This window comes from Mustela putorius, unplaced genomic scaffold (genome assembly GCF_011764305.1).
Source record: "Mustela putorius furo isolate JIRA1106 unplaced genomic scaffold, ASM1176430v1.1 tig00003845_pilon_pilon_pilon, whole genome shotgun sequence".
NCBI lineage: Eukaryota > Metazoa > Chordata > Mammalia > Carnivora > Mustelidae > Mustela > Mustela putorius.
The window spans coordinates 21,994,204-22,010,345 of record NW_025421998.1 but is presented as its reverse complement, the minus strand read 5'-3'; the positions used below and the strand labels follow the sequence as shown (position 1 = coordinate 22,010,345).

The window sequence follows — 16,142 nt, the reverse complement described above, 5'->3', positions numbered from 1 at the left end:
CCTGAACTTTAGGAGGAGAATACTTAAGATTTTCACCATTATCATTAAGACAATGAAAAATCCTTCTCTTTGATTTTTAGTTTTTCTTCAGTAAAATAGCAGCATTTCTCTCTCAAAAAAAAAAAAAAAGAAAGAAAATCCTACAAGGGTTTTTGTATCTAGTCACTAATCAAAAACATCCTACAGAGGTCACGGAAAAACACGTTCCCCACATCCTAACGTAGAAGCTATCACTCCTCATATTAAGGCTTCGTAAGATAAGCTGGAGCCTTCGAAAGGAGGATTCTAAATGAAATTTTAAAAACTGGAGAAATCTCTCTTGAACAGCCATTTCACATTAAGGGCCATCTTTATACTCCACATTTTAAGTTAGACTTGTGAAAGAATGCTTATTTCCTTTCAGCCATTCCTACCCTGACAATGTTACACCCCGCATTCACTTCCTCATTCAAAGAACTTGGAAGAACAAATACGTGGCTTACACATCACAAATAAGACTAATACCAAGCTGCAAAGGCACAGACTTTCGGGCACTTTTAACTTTTAAAGGTGAGCATTATGACAAAATAGCTTTAAAATAACTTACCACCTAAAATTCCAGTCTAAAAGTAGTGTAAGTTCCATCCTCAAAACCACTTTCCTAGAAGCAAAACTCTAAAACTGAGAGAACTTTTCCCTGTGCGGGAGTACCTGGTGGCTATGCTTAGTTGTCCAAGCTTTTCTACCCGCAACCAGCAGGGAAGAAGTAACCCTGCTAACTATATGCTCCTGTGTAGTATTTTAAAAAATTGTAAAAACAGCCATTCTAATTCAAACATATAGAGAATTATTCACGATTTAAGCTGCAGTTAGAACAGCAATACTAAAACTCCTTGACATGTCATTTTTCCTCAAAAACAAAAATACTCTCATAATACATTCTCAGTGTATATTTATATTAAAGGTCATCACGTGCCTTAGGCTTTTGGTCACATCAATATCTAATTTTCAACCACTCTCCATGTTGTACCACCGTCAGATCACCGTGTATCAATAACTAAATAAATAGGACGATCTATTTTAAATAAATACTTTCTGCAAACTACACAGCTAGCCTACAGTTTAAAAGAGAACTACCTAGACCTGTCTGAAAAGGACGCTTACGAATTTGCCATTTTCTGATGCTAAAACATTTTGCCGTCACTTGATCTGGCCAAAAAACGTCAACGCTCCTGATTTTATAATTTGCTGCAGGAAAAAAGAATATGGCTGAAAATTCTTTCTGAAGGGTGGTGGTATTCCAAACAGGACCACTCAGAACACTTGAGAATACGAAACGATGAGGAGGAGGCTGCAGGACAGGTACCTTACGAAACAGCACACACACTTCGGGCCCTGCACTCTACCTCATTTCCCTAATAGGGATGAAAGCTCAGGCCTCTGGTAGCTTCCAGCTGACGCCAAGGCTCTCCACACCCCTTTTTTTGACAGGATTTTCTGGCGTTGGAGCCTGTGTCACAAATACGAATTCTGTGATCACCTCTAAACCGTCTAATAATGAATCAAGCACCTTTTAGAAGACCAAACCCTTGGCGATCCCATTTCCCCCCATCTCCCTCCGAAGACCAGCACACCTAGGCGGGTACTCTAGACCATATTCTATAAATCTTGCAGCGCATTAACTGAGAGAGAGAAACAATATAAAAAATAAAGAGTTTCGGCCATTGCCCTCGCTGTAACCGAAATTACAGGCTCCATTTCCTGTCCCCAAGGGGACTGCAAAATCGCCTTTTGAGAACGGGACGCCTCCCGCCCCCTCCAGGCTGGCGCCCGCGGCCCCCGCGCTCCCCCTGCCCGGGCCCCGCGGGCGCGAGGAGGTGGCGGGGACCCGGGACGCCCTCCCCTCCCCCTCCCAGCTCCGGTACCCACCTCGCGGCAGCGGCTTCACGTCCCCGTTCTCCTCCCGAGCGGCCCCGCCTGCCCCGCCGAGGCCGTGCCTCCTCCTTTCCTTCTCTCGCTTCTCCTTAGGTCGCCGCGGCTTGGCGTTGGCCGAGGAGGCGGCGGCCGGCAGCAAGAGATGGTGAGGCTGAGCGTGCAGCAGCGTAGGAGGGACCAGCAGTTTGCGCGGCACCGGCTGAGACGAGGAAGCGGAGGCTGAGGAAGGGACCGCCGAGCCAGCGGAAAAAGAGAAACTGCTCCGAGCAGAGGACGAGGAGGGGACAGCAGACAGCCCGGGAAAGCTCCAAGACGCGGGGCTGCCATAGCTCTGAGGCGAAGGTGCCGCCAGCGGCTGCAGCTGCCTGCTGTTCCCGCCGCTGCCCCCCTCTCCGTTCAGTCTCCGTGGCGCCTTCTTCTCCTCAGTACGAACCTTCTTGGCCGACAGAGGACCCGGTGGGTCCCGGAAGGAGGGCTGCAATTTGCCAAACGGTTCTTTCTCCGAGGCGACAGCGGCTGCGGCGGCGGCAGCAGCGCCGTCCACCGGGCTCGGCGGGTCCGCCATTTTGCGCTCCTGTTGTATTTACTCTCCTCCGCTCCAGGGCGCGGGGCAGGGGCGGGCCCTCAGCGAGGGGCGGGGGAGGGGTGGAGCGGCCCGGCCATCGGCAGAGCTCTCTATTGGACGAGCCTTGCTGAAGGATCCCTCTGAGAACCAACCAAAGGCGTCAATCTGGAGCCGAAGAGGCGGTATCGCCAAGCGGACCAGTTTTGGAGGTCAAAGCTCCGCGGGGCGCGGTTAGTGGCGGAGCAAGCTCTGAGGGGAGGGTCTTTCACTAGTCGCCAGCGTGAACTCTGGTGCCCCGGGAGTGTCCGAAATGAACCCCCAACTCCGGACCCTCAAACCTGCCCCCACCCAGGCGCGCTCATATGTAGTTAGACTTTTTCATGTATCACCTTCTCTTCCTTTTCTCCCCCCGGGGTCCTTTTGGTCCCTCCCCGTCTCTTCGCGCGCAGAAAGCCGAATTTCGCTGATGCTCAGTCAGAGGAGAAAATTTTTATGCGGAATTCAGTCCTTCCTTCTGAAAGGCAACAGTTACTGGACGGGAGGTACTAAAAATCATTTGGTGTCCTGACAAGATTTGTTACTGTTGCTAAAATCGTCAACTCCAATGCTTTAAGGGAGAGAACTTCCTGCAAACCCAGAATTTTCGGATTACTTCTAAGCTTGAGGTAAGACTCCTTGGAGAATTTTTCTTTTAAACTTTAGTGATACAGTGTTAAAGATCTTAATTTTATTGCAATTATTATAACTGAGACTTGCTGAGAAAAATCCATTGGCGATATTTATTGATGTTTGAAAAGAAGGATTTTTTAGAAGGTAAAATAGTGGTTAGCGCCCTGAATGTTCGATGTTTTGTAAGCGTGTATTTTCATTTCTAGCTTAGGAAATGAGGAATTGGGGGGCGCGGTGGGTTACAGTAACAGGTTGCAACCAAAGCATGAAGCATGATTTTAATTCAGCTCAGGTCTCACATAAGATTAACAAATCAAAGAGATAGATGTAAGAATAAAAAGTAGCCACATAAGGAAATGAGAAGTCGGAGAATATTCTAAGTTCTAAAAGGAGCCCTATGTTTCCTGTAACTTTCTGGAAAACAGTTAAAAAGTAACTGTCCTCCAGGATTACCAATTCTTGTTACCTCAGGATGTTGGAATTTTTTGTTTTCCCTTTTCTGTTTGTTTAGAATACTTTGGAGTCAAAATTTAATAATAGACTTTTTTTAGATGCCTCAAATTTTTAAAGGAATGAAAGTATTTACCTTTAATACATACCGATGAAAAGTGAAAGTCAGCATGTGTCTTCATGAAAAGTAGCATTGTTGGAAGAGAGGACAGAGGATGGGGCTGGAAATCACTGACTAGTAACTGGCTTTGTAACCTCAGTCACAGTGTTTCATCTGTCAGAACCTCTGTTTTATTTTAATAAATTCAGTTACATGACCACTAAGGTCTCTTACATGCTCTTAACTTCTGCCATATCCAAGGAGCTTTCCAGAATCACACTGAAACCATTAGAATTAAAATAGCCTCTTAATTGTTGACCTTCCAGATACATAAATGTGTCTCATATATATTAATACAGTACCTGGAAACTTGCACCATTTTTCATCTCTCACATAGAAGCCTGGAAAGTCCAATTTGGTAAGGCCCCAGCTAAAGTGTACTCTCATCCTCATGAATTTGTTTCTGCTTGCACTATATATAGTCTTTTATACTGTTAAACACCCTTATCAGTCCTAACTCTTAATTTGCAGAGCCTGGGCAAGAGTATGGTTTGGAGGCTCACATACCATGTGAGCCTAAATCTTTAAGTTCTAAATCAAGATAACAGACTACTATAAAATTATAAAAAATGTATTTTGGGGCACCTCGTGGGCTCAGTCAATGGAGCATGTGACTCTTGATCTTGAGGTTGTGAGTTTGAGTTCCACATTGGGTGTAGAGATTACTTAGGAGAAAAAAATTGGGGGGCATCTGGGTGACTCAGTGGGGGTTAAGCCTCTGCCTTCAGCTCAGGTCATGGTTTCAGGGTCTTGGGATCGAGCCCCGCATCCGGCTCTCTGCTCAGCAGCGATCCCGCTTCCTCCTCTCTGCCTGCCTCTCTACCTATTGATCTCTGTCCAATAAATAAATAAAATCTTTTAAAAAAAATCTTTAAAAAAATTTTTAAATGTATTCTGCTCTACCACCTTGACTGAAATAATGATCTGGAAGGCCAGGTTTAAATTTATAATTCTCAGACTTCCAGTGTTCTTAGCCAGGCCCTGTTCTCTTCCTATTCCCAGCTTCTTTACCCACCACACCAGAAGGGACCATGCCTGCACGCACCTAAGCACCTAACATGTCCAAGCTTATGTCCACACCCCTTCTTGCAAATACTGATGTGTAATCAGCAGCTCTCCGCCCTCTGATCTAGGCAGACTTGTCCCCTTGATCTCATAGACTTCTTGCTCTTTGTAATAAGAGGAAGATCCTTCAAGGTCTGAGGGCAATTCGTTTATCCGTTATCAGTGCTCGATGATCTGTTTTCTCTCCTGAGTAATCAGCCATCCCCTTTCAATTAGGTCAGTCCTCCTGACTTTGAACTAGGAGAGAATTCCCACCACTATCACCAATTCCTGTTGGCTTCATCTCTGCTACCACTAAAACCATCCACTTGTATCCATGCCCATTGTTGGCACCCTATTCAAAGTACTATCTCTTCTCCCCAGGATGACTACACTGGCTTTTTTTTGTCATTTCTTTATATTCTTGTTTTCTCAAATCTGTTCTTCATTCTACCCAGAATGTTCTTCTTAAAAACCTAAAAACCTAAATGTGATCATATCACTTCCCTAGCTTCAGACATGCCAGTAGCTTTCCTTGCTCTAAGAATAAAGCACAAATCCTTAATATGACCTACTTGACGCATCATGAACTAGTCTCTTCTTTTTTTTTTTTTTAACATTTTATTTATTTGACAGAGAGCACAAGTAGGCAGAGAGGCAGGCAGAGAGGGGGGGGGGGGGGAAGCAGGCTCCCTCCTGAGCAGAGAGCCCGATGCGGGGCTCAATCCCAGAAACCTGGGATCATGACCTGAGCTGATAGCAGAGGCTTAACCCACTGAGCCACCCTAGTCTCTTCTGTATCAAGGTGAAAGCTCTTTAGTGTCTAGATTGCACTGTGCTATCTTTCAGCATAAGAATATTGCACATATTGGGGGGCACCTGGGTGGCTCAGTGGGTTAAGCCACTGCCTTCGGCTCAGGTCATGATCTCAGGGTTCTGGGATCGAGTCCCGCATCGGGCTCTCTGCTCAGCAGGGAACCTGCTTTCCTCTCTCTCTGCCTGCCTCTGTCTACTGTGATCTCTTGCTGTCAAATAAATAAATTAAATCTTTAAAAAAAAAAAAAGAATATTGCAAATATTGGGATGCCTGGGTGGCTCAGTGGGTTAAGTGGCTGCCTTCCACTGAGGTCATGATCCCAGCATCCTGGGATCGAGCCCTGCATCAGGCTCCCTGCTCAGCAGAGTGCCTGCTTCTCCCTCTCCTTCTGTCTGGTGCTCTGCCTACTTGTGTTCTCCTATCTCTCTGTCAAATAAATAAATAAATAAAATCTTGGGGTGGGGGGAGAATATTGCATGGATTGTTTCCACTACCTGAAATGCTTTTCTCTTTACCTGATGCTTATATGATGGTTTGCATAATGGAGGCAGATACCATGAATGCCTCCTATATTTCTAACCCGCATGCCTTGATGGACAGTTGTATCATTCACTGCACTAGGAAACATTGGGGAAGAGTGACAAGTTTGGGCTACTGCTTGACCTTGGACCTGATGAACATGAGGTGCCTATGAAATAATCACATCCTTTGGATCTCAGCTCAAGCCAAGTCTCAGTTGTTTAGAAAAGCCTACCTTTTCTTCCCCATCAAGACTAGATTCATATCTTGTCTGTTCCTGCTCTCTTTATCCCCATTTCTTTCACTTTTGGTTGTTGTCAGCTCATTGATAATCTCTGCCTTTCTATTCCCTTTTCAATAACGACAGCTCTTTTTGGAAACATACTACTGTATATTCTGCTTCTCGATCTTGTTTGAAACTCTGAGGACAGTCTATACATTTGAAAGTTGTTCTCACTAAGCTGGGGATCACTTCCCCAATTCTACATCACTGAATTTCAAATTATTATTACTCTTTCAATATCATGCCAAAAGCCCTCCCTTCTATCAGATTTTTGTAGTATGGCTGTACCATCCTCCACCGACTTCCTGATGATTTTGCCACACTTAATGAAGACTTTGATACTTTTTTCAAGTTCATCCCTTCTACTCTTCAGCCAACATTTTAACCTCAGTGTCCATGCTAATGAGCTGTGCAATATTCTTGCCTCTGTTTCTTCTTGGAGTTGAATTTCCATTCCATTTCAGTCACAAATTGCAGTGGACCTTCCTTGATCCTTTTCATTGCCCTTCCATCTCTGAAATCCTAAACTACAATGTTTTAATATTCAGGGTCCTTACCCCTCTATACCGTGCCCTTGTCCTTTGACGCTAGATCTTTCTTTTTCACCTAATTATGATTGCCAAATAAAATAGAGGATTCCCAGTTAAATTTGAATATCATATAAACAATGAATAAATTTTTAGTATAAGTCCCATACAGTATTTGGGACATATTTATACTAAAATAACTATTTACATTTATATATTTTTTTTCTTTGTTTATTTGAAATTCAAATTTAGGGGCTCTCGGGTGGCTCAGTTGGTTAAGCATCTGCCTTCAGCTCAGGTAGTGATCCTTGGGGTCCTGGGATCAAGCCCTGGGTGGGGCTCCCTGCTCAGCAGGGAGCCTGCTTCTCCCTTTCCCTCTGTCCCTTTACCCCCTCCCCGCCCCCACTTTGTGCTTTCTCTCTCAAATAAATAAAATCTTTTAAAAAAGAAAGAAAGAAATTCAAATTTAACCGGATGTCCCTTCTTAATTTTCTCAACGTATCTGTCAGCCCTACACTAATCTATCCTTTCTGTACTTTCTTCACTATCAGACCTAGAGCCTATGGTATGTAACTGGTACCAAATACTTGCTAGAGTCGCAATTCCTCAAACTGTCATTTTCTTCACTTCTATGCTCCTGGTAACCCCTCTACTTGCTCTTTGTATCCAGGCTCCTGAGCATTGCTGCTTTTTTTCGATTTAAGTGTCGATGATTCTTAGGTGTATGTCACTGCTCTTGATCTCACTTTGCACCCTTCTGTGTGATATTATGCATCACAGTGTCTTCTGATAGCTCATGAATGCTGACTCTTCCCACATTCCCTCCTGCCTTAACCTTGCACCTGATTATTGACTCTTTTCCAGATGCCAGGTGGATGTAACCACAAGCACCTCAGTTCATGCCACCCATGCCCATCCTCCCATGTGTCATCTGCTACATTCCTTATCGTTCAAGCTACAAACTGGTAATCTTCTTTGACTTCTTTTTTTCCCTCAGCCTCCACATTCAATTAGTTACTATCTCTAGTCAGTTTCTCTTCATTCTTGCTGCTGCTTCCTGCCTTCACGCCTCAGGTCTCAGGTCGCTTGAGCTTTGTCGATGATTTATTTCCTTACTGACTGACGGTCTCTCTGCCTTCAGTCTTCCATCTTTGAACTGTCCTCCATGCTGCTACCAGAATTGTATTTCTAAAATGTAAACCTGACTATGCTTCAGTCTCTTCAGTAGTTCCCTTTTGCATGTGGAATAAAAGTCACACTTTCTGGTGTAGATATAAGCCATTCTTGATATATAACCCCAGCACTCCTATCTTTCTCACTTTCCTACAGCTTCCCTCTCTTTCATCCATTCTGAACCATTGTAATTCCCAAAAGAGTTGTACTCTGTGTCGCTGTGTGCATTCTCTGTTCTCTGCCTGGAATATAATACTAAAGTCTACTTAACCTTCAAGATTTAGTTCAAAAATCTCCCTTGTGTTGTGTTCCTGACTTCTCAATCAAAATCTAGTCATGCCTTTGTGCCATCATCATTCTGCATAGGATCATTTAACACACTGGTCTCTGCTTCTAGCCTGTGAGCTCCTCTACAGCAGGGATAATACTGTGTTTATATTTATGTGCCCCATATTTGGTATATGATCACTGCTCAATAAATGCATGTTGAAAAGAAGTATGTAAAGTGCAGGTTTGTAATCTTTACAGTAAGACGGGGACCCACAGTTACAAACTTGAATGCCAAATGGTCTTGAAAGGCTAACAAGTAATAAAATAAGGCAGGATAAATGTAATATAATAGGAAGTGGTGATGACCGGAAAACTGGGAATACTTGCTTTACCTACAAGATACATTTGCTTCTCAGCTCTAGCTGATTGTTCTATATGAAAATGAAGGGGACCAACCTGCTAACTCTCTAGATTTTTTTTAATGGAAGTTTCCTAAGAAGCTGTGTAAGCCAAACAAAACTTATCTGTGGGTCATGTAACCCAGTCTGACTTCTGATCTAGAAAACAATAGCTCAGTTTAGGTCAGGGACCTTTTGAGGGTTTTGTTTGTTTGTTAATCCACAGCCCTACCTTTGTCAGTTGCTGGAATAGATGCTAAGTAAATAAAAATGGTCCTTGAGCAACACAGGCGTCAACTGTGTGGGTCCACTCATATGTGGATTTTTTCCCCATAAATACGGTGAAATACTATAAATGTATTTTCTCTATCTTAGGATTTTCTTCATAAGTTTCTTTTTTATAGCTTACTTTTTTATAAGAATACAATATATAATACATACAATATACAAAGTATGTGTTAGTTGACTGTTAGCGTTAAGGCTTCTAGTCAACAGTAGACTATTAGTAGTTAAGTTTTGGGGGAGTCAAAGGTTGTATGCAGATTTTTGACTACACACTGCATTGTTCGGGGGTCAACTTAGACTTCCATCCATAATAAATGTTTGTTAGCAGTGCTTTGAGCTGACCTCTACAAGTCTTAGAATCTGCTTTCTCTATACATGATGACGTCCAATATTCCTGAGCTGAACTACATTTTCACTCTATTTCACTCTACAAATACACTATCCCCTGGCCTTGTCCATGTTCCTGACACCCTTGGATAAAGGTCCTTGTGCTCTATAAAACCCTGTATGAACCTTAAAGACATCTCTTTTACCCATCTGGTTCAGACATCTCAAAGTCCTGCCTCTACCACATTGACCGGCTTATCTTTATGTATATTTCTGACTTGAGTTATGGCTTATAAAGGGTGGTTCTGCGCTTTGGGAAAGCCTGACCTTTTTAGCTAGTGTGTTGTCAGTTCTAATTTAGTCTACATCTAGTACGGGGGCCAGCAAACTTGATTTTAAAGGATCAGGTAGTAAATATTTTAGGCTTTGCAGACCACATGGTCTTCCTAGCAACTACTGCTAGTTGCAGAAAAGCAGCCATAGACAGCATGTAAACAAAGGGGGTGACTGGGAGAGAATTATCTGTTAAATTCAACTGCCAATTGGATGTCTCAAAAAACATTTCAGATTTATCATACAGTTTCTTCTCACAATATTTTATAGGTTTCTCCTCTCCTCAGGCATTATTAAATGGTAGAAACCCTCAAATTTCAGGGCTCCCGGGTGGCTCAGTGGGTTAAAGCCTCTGCCTTCAGCTCAGGTCATGATCCCAGGGTCCTGGGATCAAGCCCACATCGGGCTCTGCTAGGTACGGAGCCTGCTTCCCCCTCTCTCTCTCCTTGCCTCTCTGCCTACTTGTGATCTCTGTCAAATAAATAAATAAAATCTTGAAAAAGGAAAAAACCTCAAGTTTCAATTCAAGGACCCCTTTTTCTGCCTCACATTATTCTTTTTCCTGGTCAACCTCAAAAATGCCGTAACTTTAATAGATTGTTTTATAGTAACAGCTCCCCAATGGACACTTCTAAAGCTGACTGCTCCTCTATGTTTGCGACGTGACTACTCTGCATCTTCCACATTTATGTCAAAAACACCTCACATGCAACATGTCTTTGGCAGAGATGGCTAGTGTATGTTTGCCCCCCTTCTTCCTTACTGTCTGAACCTTTATTTCATTTAGTTTGCTATGTGCCTAGTTTAAATTTAAAAAAAAAAAAAAATAGCCTGCCCCACCTCCCTTACTCTTGAAGATGCCAGTGATGTGGTGGGAGTCTTAGGGTAAGGTTTTCAGGAAGCTCCTTTAGGGGTGGGAAGAGGCACTTGGCCTATTTTCCCTTCCCTCTTTCTCTACTGCCTGGAACTTGGATAAAGGAAAAAAAAGAAAGGGCAGTAACTAGTCAAGATTGAAAACTCTCAGCCTATAGATACTTTTTTTTTTTTTGATTCAACACTTTAGGTGAGTTGAATTCTCACCTCTTAACCAGTAATACAGTTTTCCAATAAATATGAGCCAACTACTTGCTCAACCACAATCTTCTTTCCAGCTTGAGTGTATACTCAAGTTTAGCAGAAGGAGAGCAAAGTAGGGGAAAGAAGTTGAAAATTGCAAGGGAGGGAGTGGCCCACAGTTTAAAGGCTTCATTGAAGAGCCAGGAGGAACCACAAAGCAGAAAGAAGATATGAATATAGGGGGCCGAATAGAGTAAATAGAAAACATCCATAAATGTCTCTTTTGGAGTTAATTTTGTTGCCAGAACTTTTATATGGAAGGACATCAGATCATTTTATTTTTTTTATTATCGTTTAAGATTTTATTTATTTAACAGACAGAGATCACAAGTAGGCAGAGAGGCGGGCAGAGAGAGGAGGAAGCAGGCTCCCCACTGAGCAGAGAGCCCGATGCAGGGCTCAATCCCAGGACCCTGGGATCATGACCCGAGCCGAAGGCAGAGGCTTTAACCCACTGAGCCACCCAGGCACCCCAACATCAGATCATTTTAGAACGGGATAGGAAGCCTATAAAATGTATGGTAGGAGCTTTATTCAATGTTGTAAAGCTCTAAAAAGAAAATCATATTTTGTTCTCTTGAGTTCTCTAGGAAGAAGGAGCTATTTTAACTAATAGAGGGTAAAGTATATTAAAACCTTGAAACCTAGGTGTGGCAAAGAGGTATAAAAAAAAATGATAAACTCATAGAATGTCTGGATTGAAAAACCAATCTGTACCCAATTTGTGAACTTTCTTTACCACATACCCTTTCCTTTCTTCTTGAACAGGAGCACTTTGCCTCCAGAATAACTGTTCTCTGCTTCATAGTTTCAGCCACACCATCAGACCACCACTGTGGGTAGAAATACAATATTTACTGAGTGCCTTATATAAACCTCATGTTTGTGGACATTTCACTTCATTCCATGCTTTGAAAAGTTTTCCAAGGCACTTTTTTCTTTTTTTTAAAGATTTTATTTATTTATTTGACAGAGATCACAAGGAGGCAGAGAGGAGGAAGCAGGTTCCCTGCTGAGCAGAGAGCCCGATGTGGGGCTCGATCCCAGGACCCTGGCTGGGATCATGACCTGAGCCGAAGGCAGAGGCTTTAACCCACTGAGCCACCCAGGCGCCCCACCAAGGCACTTTTCAAAACTGAATTGGAATTCCACATTCATTCTGAACCTCAAACCAGTTTTCTTTCTAATATGTCCTATCTTGCAAGGGGAAGCAGAAGTCTAAAGATCAAAATTTTAAATTCAAACATTCACTGGGCCTTTTTAGAAGTTTCAGTTCATTTAATTGCTATATTCAGAAAACAGGCATTCCAGAAAGATGCAGTATTTCTTAGGGCACTGGTGCTTTTGAATAGGCCAGAGATTACTTCTAGGGGAAGAAAAGAATAGGCCAAGATTACTTCTAGGGAAAGGAGTGAGATTGGGAGAGTATCCCACTCTCCCACTATACACCTATAGACACAGTGGCCTCAGCTTCCAGAGACACTTTATAATTCAGATGCCCAGAAAAACTCTGGGTAACCTCAACATCCTGAAGCAGGTCTCACAGATTCGAAGGGTGAGGGGGTGGACCCACAGTTAGAAGAAAACAGTTTTGTGCAAATACTGCACCTAGAGCCAGGAAATTATAAAGCTACGACTATCACGAAGTTATCTTTTCATTATTTTAGTTTCACAGATTTTACTTTGAAAAGCTCTTCTGTATTATTTATTTATTTATTTTTAAAAGATTTTATTTATTTATTTGACACAGAGAGATCACAAGTAGGCAGAGCAGCACACAGAGAGAGAGCATGGGGGAAGCAGGGTCCCTACTCAGCTGTGGGGCTCGATCCCAGGACCCTGAGATCATGACCTGAGCTGAAGGCAGAGGCTTAACCCACTGAGCCACCCAGGCGCCCCTGTATAATTTATTTACAGGGCCATGAAATAATACATATCTTGCCTTAGATTCACATGCTGGCTCCTCTTTCCTCAGATGTATAAGTATTTATTATCTTTGATTGAAAAATAGATGTAACATTAAACAGCTAAAGAACCATCAAATAAATCACTGCTTCTGAAGTTAACTTTCAAATCTAACTCAAGCTATGATTAAATCTGCTTACATTGTAATGCCTGTTCTTTTTTTTTTTTTTTTAAGATTTTATTTTTAACTAATCTCCACACCCAACATGGGGCTTGAACTCACAACTACAAGACCATGACTGGCAGGCTCCACCAGCTGAGCCAGCCAGATGCCTCTGTAATTCCTATTCTTAGGATTTGAATCCTGATCTTCGCCTATATTTAATTTTAATGCGTGAAAAATTCTAAGTTCTTTATTATTGTTACTGGGAGTTTTATATCTGTTAGATAAAGCAGACAGAAAAAGGAAGGCGTAGATCTGGTCCCTGGAAACCTTGAATACCAAGGCACAAAACCTGGGATCAAAGTTTGCCATATCCAACCTTGCCAACATAGATGTTGGCAAGTGCCAAAGAGGAGAAACTCTCTTTTTGTAAAGTTGTTGTAACTTGGGTGGAGTTTGCCTTAAGGCTTAATCTTGCCACCCAAGTTCACAAATACTAGCAGTGTCCCTTGTTCATCACCTTGGTGTAGGTCAGAAGTGTGAGGAGTATGGACGTTCAGGCTCTTCAACCTATTCACGGTGAACTGTCAATACAGAGGCACAGGTATTAGAGTTCTAAATACCAAGGGAAGTGCTTCAGTGATGATCACAGGAAAATAAGCCCAAAATAATGCAACACCAATGTAAACAACAGGTATATGGTCATAATGTGTGGTACTCATAAATGAATAAATAACTTAGCTGAGATTCAGTACTACTTCTGATACTTCAGTTAGAGGTATTAAACAGAAAAAGACAAATATATTAGTGGCAAATGATACAGATTTGTTTGAAGATATGAAGGACATCATTATTTTTTCTATTGGCATACTAATAATGTCTTTTATCCCTCTATAAGTAAAACTATAAATCCTACTTATATCAACTCACATTGCCTCTTCTGCCCCCCAGAATAATCTCTCATGTTTATGATGATGTGTTTAATAATTTTTTTAAAAGGGTTTTTTTGCTGATCATTGATATTATTTTCTACAGTTTCTTTATTCCTTGGTTTACTACCACTTAAACTAGAGGTACTTCTTTTACTACGTTTTATGGATTCTCTTTTTCAGTTTATTTTCAAATAATTATTAGTCCATTTTTTCTTATTTTCCGTGTACATTGTGTTCAGTTAGCAAATGCTTATTTTTTTTTAAGTTTTTATTTATTTGAGTAATTTCTATACCCAATGTGGGGCTCAAACTCACAACCTCAGATTGAATTGCCAGGCACCCTGAGTTAGCAAATACTTACTAAGCATGATCCCAGACAGTAGGCTAAGTTCTGGAACACAGCAGTAGACAAGGCAGACATGGTCCCTGTCGTCATGTAGCAAACCTTCCTTTCTAGTCACAAGATACATTTCCAATAAGCCTTTCATTGATGCTTCGTTATTCAAGACTGTCGTCTCATTTGTTACTCATTTATTCATACAACAAACAGTATTGAGTATCTCTGTGTAGCTAGCATAGCATGACAATATAATTAAGAAAACAGACATAACAGGGGCGCCTGGGTGGCGTCAGACTCTTGATTTCGGCTCGGTTCTTGATCTTAGGGTCATGAGACCGACCCTCACATGGGGCTCTGTGCTCAGGACAGAGTTTGCTTGTCCCTCTCCTACTTCTCCCTTCTCCTCCCACCACTCATGTGCTCTCTCTCTCACTGTCTCTCTCTCTCTCTGCCTCTAAATTAAAAAAAAAAAAAAAAAAAAAAAAGAGGGGCACCTGGGTGGCTCAGTGGGTTAAGCCTCTGCCTTCGGCTCAGGTCATGATCTCAGGGTCCTGGGATCGAGCCCTGCATCGGGCTCTCTGCTCAACAGGGAGCCTGCTTCGCCCTTTCTCTCTGCCTGCCTCTCTGCCTACTTGTGATCTCTCTCTCTCTGTCAAATAAATAAATAAAATCTAAAAAAAAAAAAAAAAAAGAGAGAGAGAGAGGCATAACAGGTAAATTCTAGCAGTGTGGTTAAAATAATGCAGTGGTAGCATGAACTATGTATGTGGAAGATAGAAAAGGTAGATTAACAGCTCTAGCTGGAGAAACAGAAAAGAGCATCCTGGAGAAGATAATATTCAAGCCGATTAAAGATTAGTAGACAAAGAAGATGGAGAAGGACTTTTGAGGCTGAGGAAGGAACATTTGGAAGAAGATAAGGAGCCATATGTTAAATGTGATACTCTCTGTATAACATCATAGTTCAAGTATAAAGGACATGAACTATCATAAAAGGAAAGGAGCTTCTCAAATGGGCTAAGGCCAGATTGTGAAAGGTGTTTGCGACTACCTTAGCATGCTGAAGAGTCAGTGAACACGTCTTATTACTAACTTAAGGGCTTTAATGGGGAAGAGTGAAAAATGTTCATGTAACTGTGTTTCACTTCCTGCTAATTGCTCATGGTTTCACCATGTACTGCTTCCTGACTTTAGCTGAATAGTTCTGCCTGTCATGTAAGACTCGTTTACCTTTTGACTATCTATGTGATACTTAAACACCCATTCCAGTTATCACAGCTTTATTATTATTATTATTCATTTAGAGATAGGGATGGGGAAGGATGAGAGTCCAAGCAGGCTCCGGGACCAGCACAAGAGCTCACTGCAGAGCTGATCTCATGACCCAGAGATCATGACCTGAGCTGAAACCAAGAGTCAGATGCTTAACAGACTGAGCCACCCAGGCACCCCTTACAGCTTTTTGCAAACCAAATAATAATAGGAAAAATTTGAAATTCTGAAATTAGATTTATTTTTGCTCTCACTAAAAAACTGTTGAAAAAAAAAAACTGTTGGAATTTAAAGTGTCATATTCACTTTACACAACTAATGTCTTTGTTTAGCTGTCTAATTTATATTCCTATTTATGACTATTTTTAATTTGAAAGCATAAAAATTCTTTGAAAGTAAAATCATTAAATACTTTGACATTGGTTGTAAAATAGTATTTAGGTAGCTTCTTCTTTCTTTTACTCTATTTTTAAAAGTTAAAAGTCTATTTTGAAGAGATATTTGCCACACATATAGATGCCAAAGGAGGGGAAAATGGTTTAAAATACTGTTAAACTAAAGCCAATGAAATGTAAACCAATGTTTATACTTATAGGAGGGATCAAGTCAATACTTAACCCACTCTCAAAAAGGAAAATCTTGAAAGAGGACTGTTCGTGGTGTTAAAGTAAGACTTTCCT

At 41.8% G+C, this 16,142-nt stretch overlaps 1 protein-coding gene and 1 long non-coding RNA gene across 2 annotated transcripts in view; one reads left to right on the top strand and one right to left on the bottom strand.

Annotated features, from left to right (window-relative positions):
- Window positions 1–2,525, bottom strand: part of RSBN1L (round spermatid basic protein 1 like) — a 69,363-nt gene extending 66,838 nt beyond the window's left edge. The window contains exon 1 of the mRNA XM_045089713.1: window positions 1,909–2,525. Coding sequence (XP_044945648.1) covers window positions 1,909–2,479 — 571 coding nt within the window. The 5' untranslated portion in view covers window positions 2,480–2,525. The remainder of the gene's footprint in view (window positions 1–1,908) is intronic.
- LOC123394875 overlaps window positions 2,517–16,142 on the top strand; it is a 53,568-nt gene continuing 39,942 nt past the window's right edge. The window contains exon 1 of the long non-coding RNA XR_006609606.1: window positions 2,517–3,144. This is a non-coding gene — a long non-coding RNA (uncharacterized LOC123394875). The remainder of the gene's footprint in view (window positions 3,145–16,142) is intronic.